We start from the raw sequence: 15868 nt of genomic DNA, 5'->3' as shown, positions 1-15868 counted from the left end.
GCACCAATGCGAACCCAGCCTCAAATTTAGTGATATATTACAATTATTATTACACAGGTTTTATAATTGCACTACACTTTACAAAATAAAGGAAACGGTGCATATGCAATACAATTTGAGGCCAAATTGTCATGAAGGCATTAAAGCAGTTTTATTATACAGGTATTATAATGGAAGGAAAACAGCAGCAGCTATAGATTTTTCTTAATGCTTTCTGTCCAGACAGATGTTGCATAAAAATATTTTGTATGGTCTTTTGTGCTGGGCAATAGTAAGCCTTCATTTAGTATTAACACGAAAAGCTTGCCGATATAACCTAATAATCTAAATTTTCCATAATAGAACTGGAAATAAGCTAAAAAGTGGGAGTGCCAGTACTATGACCCAATGAGAATTCAATACATTGTTCAATACATTTATACCAACATGTTTCAAAATTAGGGTGCTGAAAAGGGGGTATTTAGGCATCAGACAGGTTATCAGTAAAAATGTTATTGTAAAATAAAATACTAAAAAATACTAAAAAAGGTCACACATCAATAAGTCTGTGACCTGCTCCTACCTGGATCAAAATTTGGCCTGTTCCTGCTGAATTTTGATCTGTCTATGGCTGGCTTAACAGCCAAATTTAGCAATTTCTACCAATCTGCACATAAACAGCAACGCAAGTACACAATATTAAAGACCATGACAAGATGTTAACAAACCTTAATATGCCCTCCAAAAGTGTCATAGCTGAAAAACTGACACTGGTTATTTCCATAACAAGCCTTCTGCATTTCACCTTGGATTACGACATTCCTCGTAAGGTCTCCCACCTCCGCTCGCATATCCAGCCCATCTGTGATTTCTCCCATATGGAAGTACAAAGGTGTCTCTAAAGACCAGAAAACAAAAAATAAAGATGTTGCGATTCTTAAAAAAAAAAAAAGCTACACATATTGGTACCTTAGTAGTGCATTTTTACATGACAGGTTCAGAACAAAAATATTGCTGAGAGGGCAGAGGTCATAAAACACCTTGTAGGGCCACCACACAGGCATCCCTGATAATATCTTTGGGGTCATAGATGCCATTCCAGCATTAACCCTTCTCTGTGCATAAAAATCAGCCATTTTTTGTTTTCATCAATTGCTTTTTAAACTTTTTCGAATATAACATTTTTCAAAGAAAGAACTTTTTAAAACATCAACATTTAGAATTCAAAAGCAAAAAACTGGAAAGGGAGGAGGACAGCTTTGCTCACCAACCAGACCTCTAAAACCTCAATAAATATGGTTTATTCAGGGTCACTGTCATTCTTTTTAACATTAGGCAAGACTGTTTATATAAACCCCTCTCTAGCATTATTTTGCTTGCTTCAGCTTGTGCAATTCCGTAAAACCAATATTTCTGTTTGTGAATTCCTGCCCAAATGTTTAGCACTGGAAAACCAGCATTATAAAAGATTTATACTGTAAATTGTTTTAAAATGCTAAGGAACGGAACATTTTCCTTTAACAGAAATCTCTGCAAGTTACTACAGATTTTAAACTGGCAACAAAACGTATTCTTAATGGATTTTCTAAGCACAAAAATAAGCTTTTCTTTAAAAGAAAAGAACACTTAAGGCCATTCATGCCACAATGCTGGTAATGCAGAAAAAGTGTTTCCATGTGTTGATGCATACTGTGGTGCACTGCAATAGGTAGCCCCATTGAAAAATAATGGGCTGCAATGTACCTCAATACATAAAAAAAGGCGCATTACATTTTTCTTTTGCACAACAATGAAAATGATAGCTGTGTGTTACAGCACACAAGATTTTTGGGAGGTGCATTAGGGTGTCAATCACATTGCACATCAACACACATTACTAGAAATTCCCACAAAGTGATTTGTGTGAATGGGCCCTTTACCACCAATTTTGCGGCTCTATTTGGCTGCTCGTGGGGCGGTTTTACCCCCGCTAGTGACTGAGAAAAGGTTAAAAACCACCGCAATGCGCCTCTGCAGAGGCAGAGGCGCATTGCCGGCGGTATAGCCACGGTGTCCCATTGATTTCAATGGGCAGGAGTGGCGGAGGAGTAGTATACACACTGCTCCAAAGGTGTGGCTAGGCTAGCAGGACTTCTTATCATCCTGCTAGCGCACCGCGCCCTCTGGCTTTCACACTGGAGAGACAGCAGCGGCTGTTTAGGGTCGGTTTGCAGGCGCTATTTTTAGCGCAATAGCGCCTGCAAACCGTTTCAGTGCGAAAGGGGTACAAAACATTTTCCACTGAATTAAATGGAAATGCATCAAAACATGTTAGTATGCATTGCAATTTGTGTCCAATGTCAACACTGATGCCCGTTTATATGTTGATGTGCCTCAATGCTTTCAATGAAAAATGCAAACAAGTGAATCCAGCCTTGGATCTCGTTCACACATGGCAATGCCCCACATGAGTTAACGCATTGAAGTGCCATTTATTTTTAAACGTAACCCCTATGCTTTAAGGCAACAAGTCTCCTATGCCCATGCATTGCAAATCACCACAATACACATTAGCACACTACTGCTGTAGGAAAAAAAAATGGGGCTCGGTTTTTTCTCACAAGGTGGCAACTCATTCAAAGTAATGAGCTGCTTTAATGCAATGTACCAGAATGGGCCCTTACAGTTTAGTGTTTGGCATGTGCCTGCATTGAAGCTTAATTTCAGGCTTGAATTAAGCATACCCTTGCGGTGAGCTCTGTAAGGAATAAATGTGCGTTATGACTAAAGATGCAGAATGGAGAAAAACTTGCCTTAGTCTACATTACAGCAGGCTCAGTCTATCCATGCAACTGGTTCAGCGCTGCTTCCGCTCCAAGTCATTCATGGCTGCAGACACAATCTTCACTTCCGCATACTATGCAGGGTTAATAGCCCTGCATTGTACATATTTATACTGAGAGACAACCCACTGGCCAGAGCTTTAGGTAAAGCGGTGGAGCCTGCTGAACTGGGAATATGATAATGCAGCCTGTCCCTTAACCCCTAGATATAGTCATTTAAAAATATTGAATGTCTCCAAATTATTTTGAACCCTCATCATTTAATGGCCATCAATGATAAGGCTGGGCAAACACTGTGCACATTCTGTACACATGCATTCTGCCCATCTTCAGACAGTAGGACATTGTAACTTTAGACCTGGGTAAATCTTTAAATCTAATCCTATAACAATTTAAACTTTCTTCTTGGGCTGAAGAGTTCTTCTTCAACCTGCATCACCCCACTAATGCAAAAGCTCACTATCCAAAGACAATTAATTGCATTAAGCAAAACCTTCCACATTGAGGTAGGTGGGGGATTGTATTTGGGGTTACAGGGTGTTGGATTCCCACTAATTGGTGGGAGGGGGATGATATGTCGTCCCATCTTCTGGTATCGCGCACCAGGTTTAGTTTATTCTGTATTTTTGACACTTATATGTATTTAGTGTTATATTTTTCTTCTAAAGTAACATTATATTGATTACGTCCTATTCCCCTGAAGAAGCCAATGTCTTTGAGAAACATGTAGGGAAGACTGGGACCGTCACTATAAACAGGCCTATACCATCCTGGCCAGTAGTAAACTTTATGTGCTCCCTTTTGATTGCTGTTTATTATGATTTTTTTTGTGATCTATATTGTAATAAAAATTGGCAACGTAATAATCCATTTTCCCTTCTACTCTTTTTCTTCCACAAATCCAGCTGCTATATAGTGAACTTTGGGTAAATTGCAATCTTTTCCTTTGCATAAAATCGAATTCATCCCTGCTGGGCATGAATTCCATCCTGCTGGATGCTCTGTGACACAATTTCATTCACATACATCATGAATTACCAAAAATATATATTTTTCTTTAACAAATATATATGAGCATGTGCAACATGGCTGGTATGCAGAGCTTGGCCTCCACATACTGTACATACAAACTTTGTTCACAAACACTTTCAGTGTCATTCATGAGCTCATTGCGTGCAAAGATATGAGATGATCAAGAAACTTTGCCCTTGGACCCTGCCACAAAGGCCTTAATTATGGTATGCTTTGAAGACAGTCATCCCATGTACATTTTCTTCAGTAGCTGGCACTAATAACTGTCTTTTATTCAGTGTCACAGATGGCTTCACAAAGTAGGAATTTTGCAGGTCAAAATAGCAAAAGTAAAACCAGACCAAGTAACTGTCCAGAAAGCTGAATATTATTTTCTTTTATAGTAAGCCATGAAAATATATTATTCTCTACTGTTTGAAACTTATATGATCAATGTGTTATCACCTTGCAATGCCTCTAAGAAAGTGCCACCCCACATTTAGAGGCAGTTTTATTGTATCTACGTCTATCCAACAGATGGTGGTCTCTTTCCAATACAGGTGAAATCAGTAACTAAATTAAGCAACTGAAATTATTTGGAAAATTATCTGGCTTAAGACCTAAACCGTTTTAACCATTTGAATGCCATAACATAAAATGACAATGCTACTTTCAGTGTGCTCTGGGCTTCCCTCACAACCCAAAAAAAATACCGGCAGGTTCAATTGGTCCTAGCCAGTTTGTGTGGTAGAGACATTCAATTGTGTGATCCAATAGGGGAAGAACATGATGTTATTGGTTCTATATACTCTAAATGCAAGTTAGTACATAGGTGCTAAATACTGCACATATGGGAAATAAAATGCATCTTTGTTTCATATTCAACATATAAAATTGGTGAAACATGCTACCTCAATCCAATTCAAATGCAGAGGTCAACAAAAACATTTTATGTTTAGAGTTAATCGATTCGAAGAGTGTGGATTGGCATTATAAAGCAAAAATACATTGTGGGATATACAAACTAGAAAATCCCTTTCACACTGGAGGTGTTTTTTCAGGTGCTTTTGGGCTAAAAATAGCAACTGTAAAGCGCCTGAAAAACGCCTCCCCTGCAGCCCCAGTGTGAGAGCCCCGAGTGCTTACAAACTGGGATGCTGCGCTTGCAGGACATTAGAAAAAAGTCCTGCAAGCAGCACCTTATGGGCGGTGCGGGAGCACTGGAATCAAGGGTGTGACGGTATTGGTATGATATCCCCGTCAAACAGTCCCTTCTTCCCATAACAGAACATCACAGAATCATCCACACATGAGACAAGCTTACTGCTGGAACCAGACAGACTTTTAATGGTATAACACAGAGCTTATATGTGGTTACAACTGTTACAATGACAATCTCCGCCCCCCCTCACACAGTGGGGGGTCTTCAATACAGATCCTTTGAAATAAGGATATTTCTTTGAACTAATCAGTATCTAGCCGGTTCGGCTCCGCTATGTTTAACCTGATCAGACACATTCCTTTATCAATTAACATTTAGAACAATACACACAAGAGAGTCAATTAACTCTTTGAAATAGGGAGCTGGCTGAGGAAGGGTCATTAACATATCAATCAGCATGTAACACAACCCTTTTTACCTCTAACACACACAATATAACTAAAACAAGCAGGGAGAATTACACTGAAGCATATGCTTCACAATGCCCCCCCTTTTTCTCCCTGCTCCGGCAAACCCGGTTGGACCTTTCCTGGTCCAGTAGGGTTGACGGGTTCAGAGCTTTTAGTCCGAGGTTAACTCTGTTTGGCGTAACTGACCTCCCTCTGCAACTGTTTCAGACTCAGGTATGCCACCGGGTCGTCAGATCACACGCCGTTCAGTCCCCAAGTCTTGGTGCAATCTGCAGAGTCACCAGAAGTCAGTGTGAAGACGGCAAATGGGTCTGTGCGCCGCCGTCTAGGTGTCCCGCTATGGGAGGGGGTAGGTTATGGCTCTGAAGTGACAATCACAGGAGATTCATAAAAAAAAAAGAAAAAGTTATATTTGTTGAAATGCTGTAGCACTGGTGCTTAGAGTCCGGGGGGGGGGGATCAGTGCCCCATAGGGTCAGCCACCCTCTGCTCCCTCCGCAGCCGCCGGTTTTCCTCTTTGAGCTTCTCCAGCTCCATCTCCAGTTCATGGAGCCTGGGGGGGTCAGCCCGCTGTGACCTCAGGTGGTTGTTCTCCTCCTCCATGCGGCTTATGCACTCCTCCAGCTCTATGTACTCACGGATCAGATCCTGCTTGCTCATGTCCTGCAGGCTCTCCACGTGGTCCTTCATCATCAGGAACTGGGTGGTGGTGTAAGGGGCCACCGGTGGGCCCTTGGTGAACATCTCGGCCCGCATCTGGGACGCCCGCTGCGACTCCCTCTCCTCCAGTCGCTTCTTCTCCTCCCAGGTCAGCTGGTTATACGGCTTCCAGGACCTCTTCTTCTTGGGGGGTAGCCGGCGGTGCCTCTTTCTGCCCAGCTCCCTCCAGGGCCCCTCCGGCTCATGGCTGTCACCCATGACCAGCTGACAATGGTGTTCCCTGTTGTCCGTAATAACAGATTGTACCGTGAGGGCTTCGTAAGGGGTGCCCAATGGTTCTTCCTGACCCAGCTCCTGGGGATCCCAAGCCGAGTCTACACAATGGGCCGCTGCTGGTGGGCGGTACCCAGGTTGAGACCAATTTGACCTGGTGTTGTTGTTCATGGGGCAATTCTGCTTGAAGTGACCCAGCTGTTTGCACCGGAAGCAGCGTTGTTCGTTGTCCTCCTGGCGTGGATAGTGAGGGCTAGATGTCACCGGTCTGTTAGGAGGTTGGTATCTAGCGGCTGGTGGGTGTGAGGGCGCCGTTGGTCGTGGAGGTTGTACCCGTGGTGTGACCTGGTTCGTCTTGCGAGTATCCGCATATTCATCCGCCAATTTCGCGGCCTCTGGTAGAGTCATGGGCCTGCGATCTCTCACCCAGTCTTTGACGTCCGTCTGGATGTGATTGTAAAATTGCTCCAGGAGCATTAGTTGCAAAATGTCCTCTGCGGTGGTGGCCTGGCTGCTGTTAACCCAGTTAGAGGCCGACAGGGATAACTGGCATGCCCATTCCGCATAAGAGTCTTCCGTGGTTTTGCGTGAGTCCCTGAACTTCTGTCGGTGGGACTCTGGGGTTACTGCATAACGAGCCAGGAGCGCTTCTTTAACCCTGGCGTAGCTATGGATATCCTGATCTGGCACGGTCCGGAAAGCATCAGAAGCTTTGCCTGACAGTTTGCCTGACAATATTGCGACCCACTCTCCTCTAGCTATTCGGTGCAGGTTACATTGTCGCTCAAAATCTGCCAGGTAGTTATCAATCTCACAGTCCTTTTCATCAAAAGCTTTAAAAGCGCTAAACGGAATCTTCCTTGTGTCTGCTGTGCTGTACTCACTGTTTGGAGGATGTGCGGCTGCTTGTTGGACTGCTGCCAGTTTTAACTGTAGCTCTGCATCTCTTATTTGTTTATCCTTCTGTAGTTCTGCCTTTGCTAACAGGTCCATCACTTTCAGCACCACATCTGCCGTTGGGTTCGGGCCGAACCATGCTAGCTTCTCTCTCATTAGCTTGTTGGCTGGCGATTCCTCTTCCTGAATCACTGGTGTCTCCATCTCTTGTACTGCTGGCGTTGCTGCAATCCCGTCCTCCTGGTCTCGCTCCATTAATTCTGCTATGATGACCCGCTTGGTTTTGTTGCTAGCAATCCTTCCACAAACTTCCAGTAGTTCTTCCAGTGTCTGGTTGGAATCCGGATGTAAAGGGGAATAGAAGGGAAAATCCCACCGCTGCCAACCAATTGTGACGGTATTGGTATGATATCCCCGTCAAACAGTCCCTTCTTCCCATAACAGAACATCACAGAATCATCCACACATGAGACAAGCTTACTGCTGGAACCAGACAGACTTTAAATGGTATAACACAGAGCTTATATGTGGTTACAACTGTTACAATGACAATCTCCGCCCCCCCCTCACACGGTGGGGGGTCTTCAATACAGATCCTTTGAAATAAGGATATTTCTTTGAACTAATCAGTATCTAGCCGGTTCGGCTCCGCTATGTTTAACCTGATCAGACACATTCCTTTATCAATTAACATTTAGAACAATACACACAAGAGAGTCAATTAACTCTTTGAAATAGGGAGCTGGCTGAGGAAGGGTCATTAACATATCAGCATGTAACACATGAACCCTTTTTACCTCCAACACACACAATATAACTAAAACAAGCAGGGAGAATTACACTGAAGCATATGCTTCACAAAGGGGTCAAGCCCAACCCCTGAAATCAATGGGCACCGCTGCCGAAGCGCCTGCAAAGCATGTTGGCAGCAGCGCTTTGATCCCTTTCTTCAGCTGCTGAAAACTTTCATGGTGGTATCCCAAAGGCAGTAACAACTATAACAATGAAGGGTTAAAAGGCATCAGATGCAAACAAAAAAGTGAAATCTAGGTTCACATCTATGCGGCTGCGCTTGATGCGTTTTTCATGCACGTTTTGCAGTGACTGAAAAAAAAAAATGCTGGACCTGGGGGGGGGGGGGGGGGGGGTTCTACGCAGTTTTTTTCATGATTTTTTACAACAATTTGTACCCCGCTGACAGCTAACTCATTGGTTGCTTAGTAACCAGCTATATACACACTGTTAAATTAAAAACCACAAAATACATAAATAAAAAATAAAAATCGCACCACAAACACAACACTTACGTTTCTGGTACAGTTCCATTGAAGTCTATTACTCTGAAATCGCAGGAAAAAAGTCCTAGACCCTTTCCAAAAACATACCGGCTGCAAAACGCATAGATGTGAACTTGTTTCATAGAAAACCATGTTAAATGCACTGTAGTGCGTTACTGCAAAACAATTGCATTGCTTCACTGAGCTAGGCTGAGAGCACATTGAAAGAAACAAAAAAAAAAAAAATGTATTGATTGTACCAGAAGAGCAAATCTTTCAAAAGGGGGTATATTCGTAAAGCAGTAAATGTGGCATTCACCAAAATCTCACTGCAGGGTAGATCTTCCTGGGGAATGTATTATGTAGTAAAATTATTCACCACCAGTAAATATTTAGTGACTCTCACATTCACAGCTTTATAAAAATATACCCAATAGTGTACTAATAAGGCAACAAAAAGTACTACGGCGACGTCACCTCAGAAGCAAAATGGAATTAGTATGTCCCTTTTGTCAAAACACTCTCTTTCTCTTAAGAGAAGATGAGAAAATTACTTTAATAGTCACACACACACACACACACATACCTTTTACTTTGACTTGAAATTTGTTACATTCAGGACAAGGTAGTAGTGTAAACTCTTCAGCTTGATACATGGAATAATCAGTGCTAGAAACAATTACTTGATCCCCTGGTTGCCAACTGTGAACATCTTCCATCAGATTCAAAACGATGCCATCAACAGCTTCTACAACAAAGCCGGAAATGGCTTTACCTGCAGGAAAACACAAAGTATTAAGAACAACAAGGACTTGATCACAACAGGACACTTAGAAGATGGTTCAGACCCCTACCAAGCCAACCATAACAAACACAGTCTGCTAAAGCTGGCCATACACAAGATGAATTTCAGCCGGTTCATCGAGAATTTAAAGTGGTTGTAAAACCTTTTCACACCCTATAATAAGGCTTACCTGTAGGTACCGTGAATATCAGCATGTGCCATCATCGTCACATGCGCACTGAAGAAACGGCTCACTTGTGACATTTCTTCAGCTGCTGTGCCGTTACTGGCAACTGCCGCATGCATGCTCGGGAGTGAAGTCATCGCAGCACCAGCCAATTACAGCGCCGTAGCCTGCGATACCCGGAAATAACTCCAGGAGCGATGTCGCCGGCCACAGCAGTGTTCCGGGACCACTGCGGGGGCTTCGATCTAAGGTATTTCATAATGTCTTAAGAGTTTTGTTTTTCGTGGGTTTACAACCACTTTAAGCCATGTATGGCCCTGTCCCATCCTCCTATCCAACATCTTTGATGTTGGATGAGACGGAAAAAAACTAAAAAAGTGCCAGTCAGTAAAACAGCAGCTGAATCCAAACAGATGATGCCACTCTTTGGGCATTCTGCAGCTTTCAGAATACAGTAGCCAGCAGGAGAGATTTTTTTAGTCGATGTAGTGCTGATAGAGGAATCTAGTGATTTCCCTTGTTCAGCCTGCGGGGCTTTAGTTTAGATAAAAGGAATCATGTGATTTTTCTCATTCAGCCTATTTGGCTGAAAGTGACAAATCTACAAATGTATGGCAAATCATTTAAAAAAAAATGTGTTTTATGCATTAAAATAAAAAGCCTTCTTCTGTGTGTAGCAGCCCCCCCCAGCACCCCCCAATACTTACCTGAGCCCCATCTCTGTCTAGCAATGTGCACAAGTCCCTCAGCTGTCTGGGACTCTCCCTACTGATTGGCTGAGACACAGCAGCGGCGCCATTGGCTCCCACGGCTGTCAAAGTCAGACAGCCATTTAGGAGAGAGAGGGGGTGGGGCCAAGCAGAAGCTCAGTGTCTGAATGGACACACTGAGCTGCAGCTCAGCTAGGGTGCCCCCATAGCAAGATGCTTGCTGTGGGGGCACCCGACAGGGGGGACAGGCCAGGAGAGCTGAAGAGGGACCTGAGAAGAGGCGGCTCAAGGCTTCCCTGTGCAAAACCACTGCACAGAGCAGGGAAGTAAAACATGTTTGTTATAAAAAAAAAAAAAACTAAAGACTTTATAATGACCAAGTCAAATCAGTACACATATGGGTGATCAGAAGGTGGTGCAGTAAATCAGTCCAAGTGCTTTGTGCAGGATCTGAGGTTTGGCTATCCAGTGACTGTATTCATAATTCCACAAATGAAATGATAAAAAATAAAAATAAAAGCATGGTGAAATGCAACTGATGCCCATTAAGGATAGTTTGATGGTCAATGCAGTATAAAAACTAACATATGGTAAAACAGCCTAATCCATCAATTTACTAATAAAATTCAGCCTATGCTTATAACATTTGACTAATTTATGCAAAATGTAATGTACAGTTTAATTTGCATTGCAATTAACATTGTCTCAACGCTTTAACCAGCCAGATTATCTTTTCAGGTTTGGAATTGTGCATATAGGGTTGTCCGTTAGATTCCCATCCACAGCACTGCCTGGAGTATGCATGTTCTCCCTGTGTCTGCATGGGTTTCTTCTGGCTCCTCCCACACTCCAAAGACATGCTGGTAGTTTAATTGGCTCCTGGATAAATTGGCCCAGTAAGGGTATGTATGAATGTGAGTTAGGGACCTTAGATTGTAAGCTCCTTGAGGGCAGGGACTGATGTGAATGTACAATGTATACTGTATGTAAAAGCACTGCGCAAATTGACAGCACTATACAAGTACCTGTAATAAATAAAATAACGTTGTTAAGAGTTAACATTAACTAGTCTTGAAGTCTCCTTGTTGGCTTCACAACTGCTTGTTTTCCCCATACAATTCTATAAGAATGCAAAAGCAGCTTAACGTTGTTCAAATGTAGGACAAATGTACCTGCGATGATCTTGGAAGCAGGCCAAACTGAGGTCAATAGCAAGCAGCATTTATCCATCAAAGTCCTTCAACACTAGCCCTAATAAGTTCATAAATTTCAGAACAGTACCATAAATCAGCTAGACCCACAATCTGTAGGCCAATAAAAGGATTCTGTCTGGAAACTGCACGCTGTGCTTTGCATACCATTAGAAAGCTATGTGATCCTTTTATTAACAAAATAGTTACCCTTTCACCTTCCCCCCCCTCCATGTTCTAAATGAAATATGTGAAAATAGAAATATGCATTTGTGCACAGTTAGTACATACCATCTTTCCATTCGCTGTATGATTTCACAGCAAACTTCTGTCCGTCCAATGTGGAAAAAATGTTCATGGCCTCTGCCTTTCCTCCAGTGCTGTGATTCTCATAGTCTCTAGTACTTTCACTGCATGAAGTGTTACTGCCACCAATAACACCAACAAGAGCCCAAGCCTGCCTGCATTGGAATGTAAACAGAATTACACCAGTTATTTTTTGTTTTACTTATTTTAAAGAAGTTAGAACTGTACAACCCTATTTAATGGCCAGGTCCCTGCACCAATCAAAATCGTTCTGCATGGTGAAGTTAATCTTACCAAAAGTGGCAAAAATTGTATACCAGTCAAATGTAAGTTTGATGGAAAAGGGCTTTTAGGCATGTTTATGAATAAGCTGGAAAAAAACAATCACCAAAAAGAAGAGTATATTTACTGTACAGTGAGCCCACCATGGTGGAATTGATAAATATATGTCTCTATAGTGTTCCCACTGAGACTATATGGTGTAAACACATTCCTTTGGCCAGGAATATATGACAATCCACATATTTAGCCATACCTGCATCTAATGCTTTAGAAGTGCAGGGGTCTCCAAACTTTCTAACCAAAGGGCCAGTTTACTGTGTGGCAGACCTAACCAAGATAGGGGCTTCTGGAGAGGACTAGGAGAAAGTCTCTTCCCCCGTGTGACTATGGCTAATGAGAGAGCAGATCATTCTCCAATGATGAGCCACCACTTAATGGCCCCCGAGAACGTGGTTTGGATTACTGCAGGTGGGACAGTAATATTTATCAATAATATCCCTCAAGAAATCTATGATACATCAATTCCACTGTATCAGAATGATGGAAAATTCTAGGAGCTTTGCCTCAGACTTTTGAAAGTAGGAGACGAACAGTCTGCTACTGGGGTCTCCTGCTATTGTCTGTTTAATAAGGTGTTCTGTGTTTATACTTAAGATAATGTATAATGTACTCTGCTTTACCCTTGTTGCTGGGCAGTCTGTTCACCTGGGCTGGTTTAAGTGCTGCATTCATACATATAGGGGTTCTGCGCGAACCAACACAGTGATAAAAAGGTAAATAATCTAGACATATAAATATATAAATATAGTGAATGTGAACAAAGAAAGTGGGATAGTGAGTGCTCACACTTTCCAAAATCAAATATGTGTAAGTGTAACCTCGAAAAGAATAAAATAATGAAATATATTAATTATATTAATTAAGTGGTTAAATAATTTGAGCAAACAGTCCAAAAAAGTGAGGTGATCAAAAAAATATAAAAATAGAAAATATGGAATATGAAAAAATGAGGTGAAAAAAGTGAATAAAGAGTGTCCCAATAATGGTGTGCCAAGCTGTCAAATGGTGGTCGCAGTGTAGCTGGATATCCACTAAGCAGGTTGTTGACAGATGTATAGTTCACTCCCTCACCAGGCTCCCAGAACTCTTACCTCAAACCATAAATAAATGTGCATCCAATAGATATTGAATCACCATAGAGATCTTCTCTCTTGTTAGTATCAGCTGGAACGTCTCCTTGGCCACTTCCTAATACAGCTCCAGTACAGGGAAAAGAAAGGAACACAAGGGCTCCAATAGTGTAATATTGTAAGACTCAGGGGGAATTTATTAAGGAAAAAACCTGTGCTTACATCAAAACATAAAAACGAGTGCAGTGAATAAACATACAAGCGGCGTCTTCAGCGCCGGCTTACGTCACTCCAGGTGTATTGGTCAGAGCGTACACCTGGAGTGACGTAAGCCGGCGCTGAAGACGCCGCTTGTATGTTTATTCACTGCACTCGTTTTTATGTTTTGATGTAAGCACAGGTTTTTTCCTTAATAAATTCCCCCTGAGTCTTACAATATTACACTATTGGAGCCCTTGTGTTCCTTTCTTTTCCCTGTACTGGAGCTGTATTAGGAAGTGGCCAAGGAGACGTTCCAGCTGATACTAACAAGAGAGAAGATCTCTATGGTGATTCAATATCTATTGGATGCACATTTATTTATGGTTTGAGGTAAGAGTTCTGGGAGCCTGGTGAGGGAGTGAACTATACATCTGTCAACAACCTGCTTAGTGGATATCCAGCTACACTGCGACCACCATTTGACAGCTTGGCACACCATTATTGGGACACTCTTTATTCACTTTTTTCACCTCATTTTTTCATATTCCATATTTTCTATTTTTATATTTTTTTGATCACCTCACTTTTTTGGACTGTTTGCTCAAATTATTTAACCACTTAATTAATATAATTAATATATTTCATTATTTTATTCTTTTCGAGGTTACACTTACACATATTTGATTTTGGAAAGTGTGAGCACTCACTATCCCACTTTCTTTGTTCACATTCACTATATTTATATATTTATATGTCTAGATTATTTACCTTTTTATCACTGTGTTGGTTCGCGCAGAACCCCTATATGTATGATTTCTGATTTGTGTATTGTAAACACTATTAGGTTTTGCAGCACCGTATCTGTTTTGGGTTATTACTGTTTAGGAGTCTACAGTAGCGCGGAGGCTCTTTTTTGATTAAGTGCTGCATTATTTAGCATGTCAAATATATAATTGCCCGCAAGTAGATGCTAGAGAATGGGGGGACTGGAGGAAGCAGTGTACTGAGGGAAGCACTCAAGCCGAGTGCGACAGTGTTCTTCTGGCTTTAGGGGAGGCCAGACTGTAGCCTGTGTAAGTAAAAAATGCCCCATTCTTAATATTAGTGAAGAGTAATGGTGTCCCATCTATGGTGTCAGTGGGGAGGAATGGTGCACCAAGGGCTGTATAAAGGCAAGAAAAAGGCCACATCCAGTCCCTGGGCCTCTGCTTTAGGACTATAGAGATATCTACATATCATACAATTTTTATGTAAACACTAGTGCCAAAATAGTTTTCCCAAAGCCAGAATACAACTTCATGAAAAATGTTTTGAGCATGGAAAGACTTCCATGGAAAACAAACCTTTAAAATACAATTTTTTTTAATAAATCCCTTTTAACCTGATAGCTCAAGGATATCCATTTTAAAGATAAACATTTTTGAGAAGACATGCAGATACTATGATTAACAATACCTATAATCCAATCCTCGGACAAGATTACTTCCAAGGAGACGCTGGATCGTTAACCGAGTGCCTTCATGTAGATTCCTTTCTGCAGAGTCCCCAACAGCCATGGCAACGATACTACCAGATGGCAATCCATTGAGTAATTCCTGTAGCCTAATGCTTTCATTTCGAGATTCATAAGTGTCAAATCTGTCAGAAAAGAAAACATGTGCCGTTTCTGGATCGACAGCTCTTACATTCAGCCCTCTGGAAAAAATCTTTTCAAAACTGTAAGATCCAGCTGTAAGCCCAGAAGAAGAAAGAGATTTGGTCAACAGAGTCCAAGATGATTTTTGGGATCCATGTAATTCCAGTGTTCCACCAGATGACACACCAATGAACTTCCTACCAAATATCGGATGACTGTCTCCTTCATCCGATTTACCATATAAAATAATATTTGCCCTTGATTTATAGCGGCATTTCTCTGCTCCAATATGGAGCGCTCCATCATCCTTAACCAGGATAAAACGAGTCCTCAGTGTAATATTTTTGAAACCATTTGGACAGTCTTCAAATACAAGTTTCCCTAAAAAAAAAAAACACCACACCATGTGATTAGTATTGCATATCATTTCCAACAATTCAAATTGGCAAGGTCAAAAAAAAAAAAAAAAAAAAAGAAGAGAAACTTCTTACATACATTAGCCAAAAATGGGATTTTTTTTTCTTGAAGAGGATGCAGAGACAGCAAATGTGTTAATGGATTTCCCCATTAACCTTAGTTCTAAAAATATACACTGTTGATTGAAATAGTTCCATCTACCTGATGCCCCTGATAAAGTAATCTATGATGCAATGAGTAGGGTGGTAGCTAGGAGATGTGAGAAGAGTCTAGGCTGCATTGCAGCAATGTGAAGCACTTGAAGTTTGACAGCAGAGGATCTGCTACACCCAAAAACTCTAATGCCCGCAAGCTTTCAATTGTATGCACAATTTGGCTGCAGAGTATGCAACTGAAATCTTTGGTTTGTAATGAATTATTTATATTTTTAAGTAAATACAATGTAGAATTTTCTTCCTCCTACATGCCGAGTAT

At 41.6% G+C, this 15868-nt stretch overlaps 1 protein-coding gene across 1 annotated transcript in view; it reads right to left on the bottom strand.

Annotated features, from left to right (window-relative positions):
- The window catches only part of CEMIP2 (cell migration inducing hyaluronidase 2), a 144245-nt gene that overhangs the window by 77674 nt on the left and 50703 nt on the right, over positions 1-15868 (bottom strand). Inside the window, exons 4-7 of the mRNA XM_040356498.1 lie at positions 14797-15358; positions 11714-11883; positions 9138-9326; positions 708-877 (exon numbers count right to left, since the gene is read on the bottom strand). Coding sequence (XP_040212432.1) covers positions 708-877; positions 9138-9326; positions 11714-11883; positions 14797-15358 — 1091 coding nt within the window. The remainder of the gene's footprint in view (positions 1-707; positions 878-9137; positions 9327-11713; positions 11884-14796; positions 15359-15868) is intronic.

This window comes from Rana temporaria, chromosome 1, assembly GCF_905171775.1.
Source record: "Rana temporaria chromosome 1, aRanTem1.1, whole genome shotgun sequence".
Classification (NCBI taxonomy): domain Eukaryota; kingdom Metazoa; phylum Chordata; class Amphibia; order Anura; family Ranidae; genus Rana; species Rana temporaria.
Note: the sequence above shows the minus strand (reverse complement) of the source record. Positions and strands in the feature narration are given on the sequence as shown.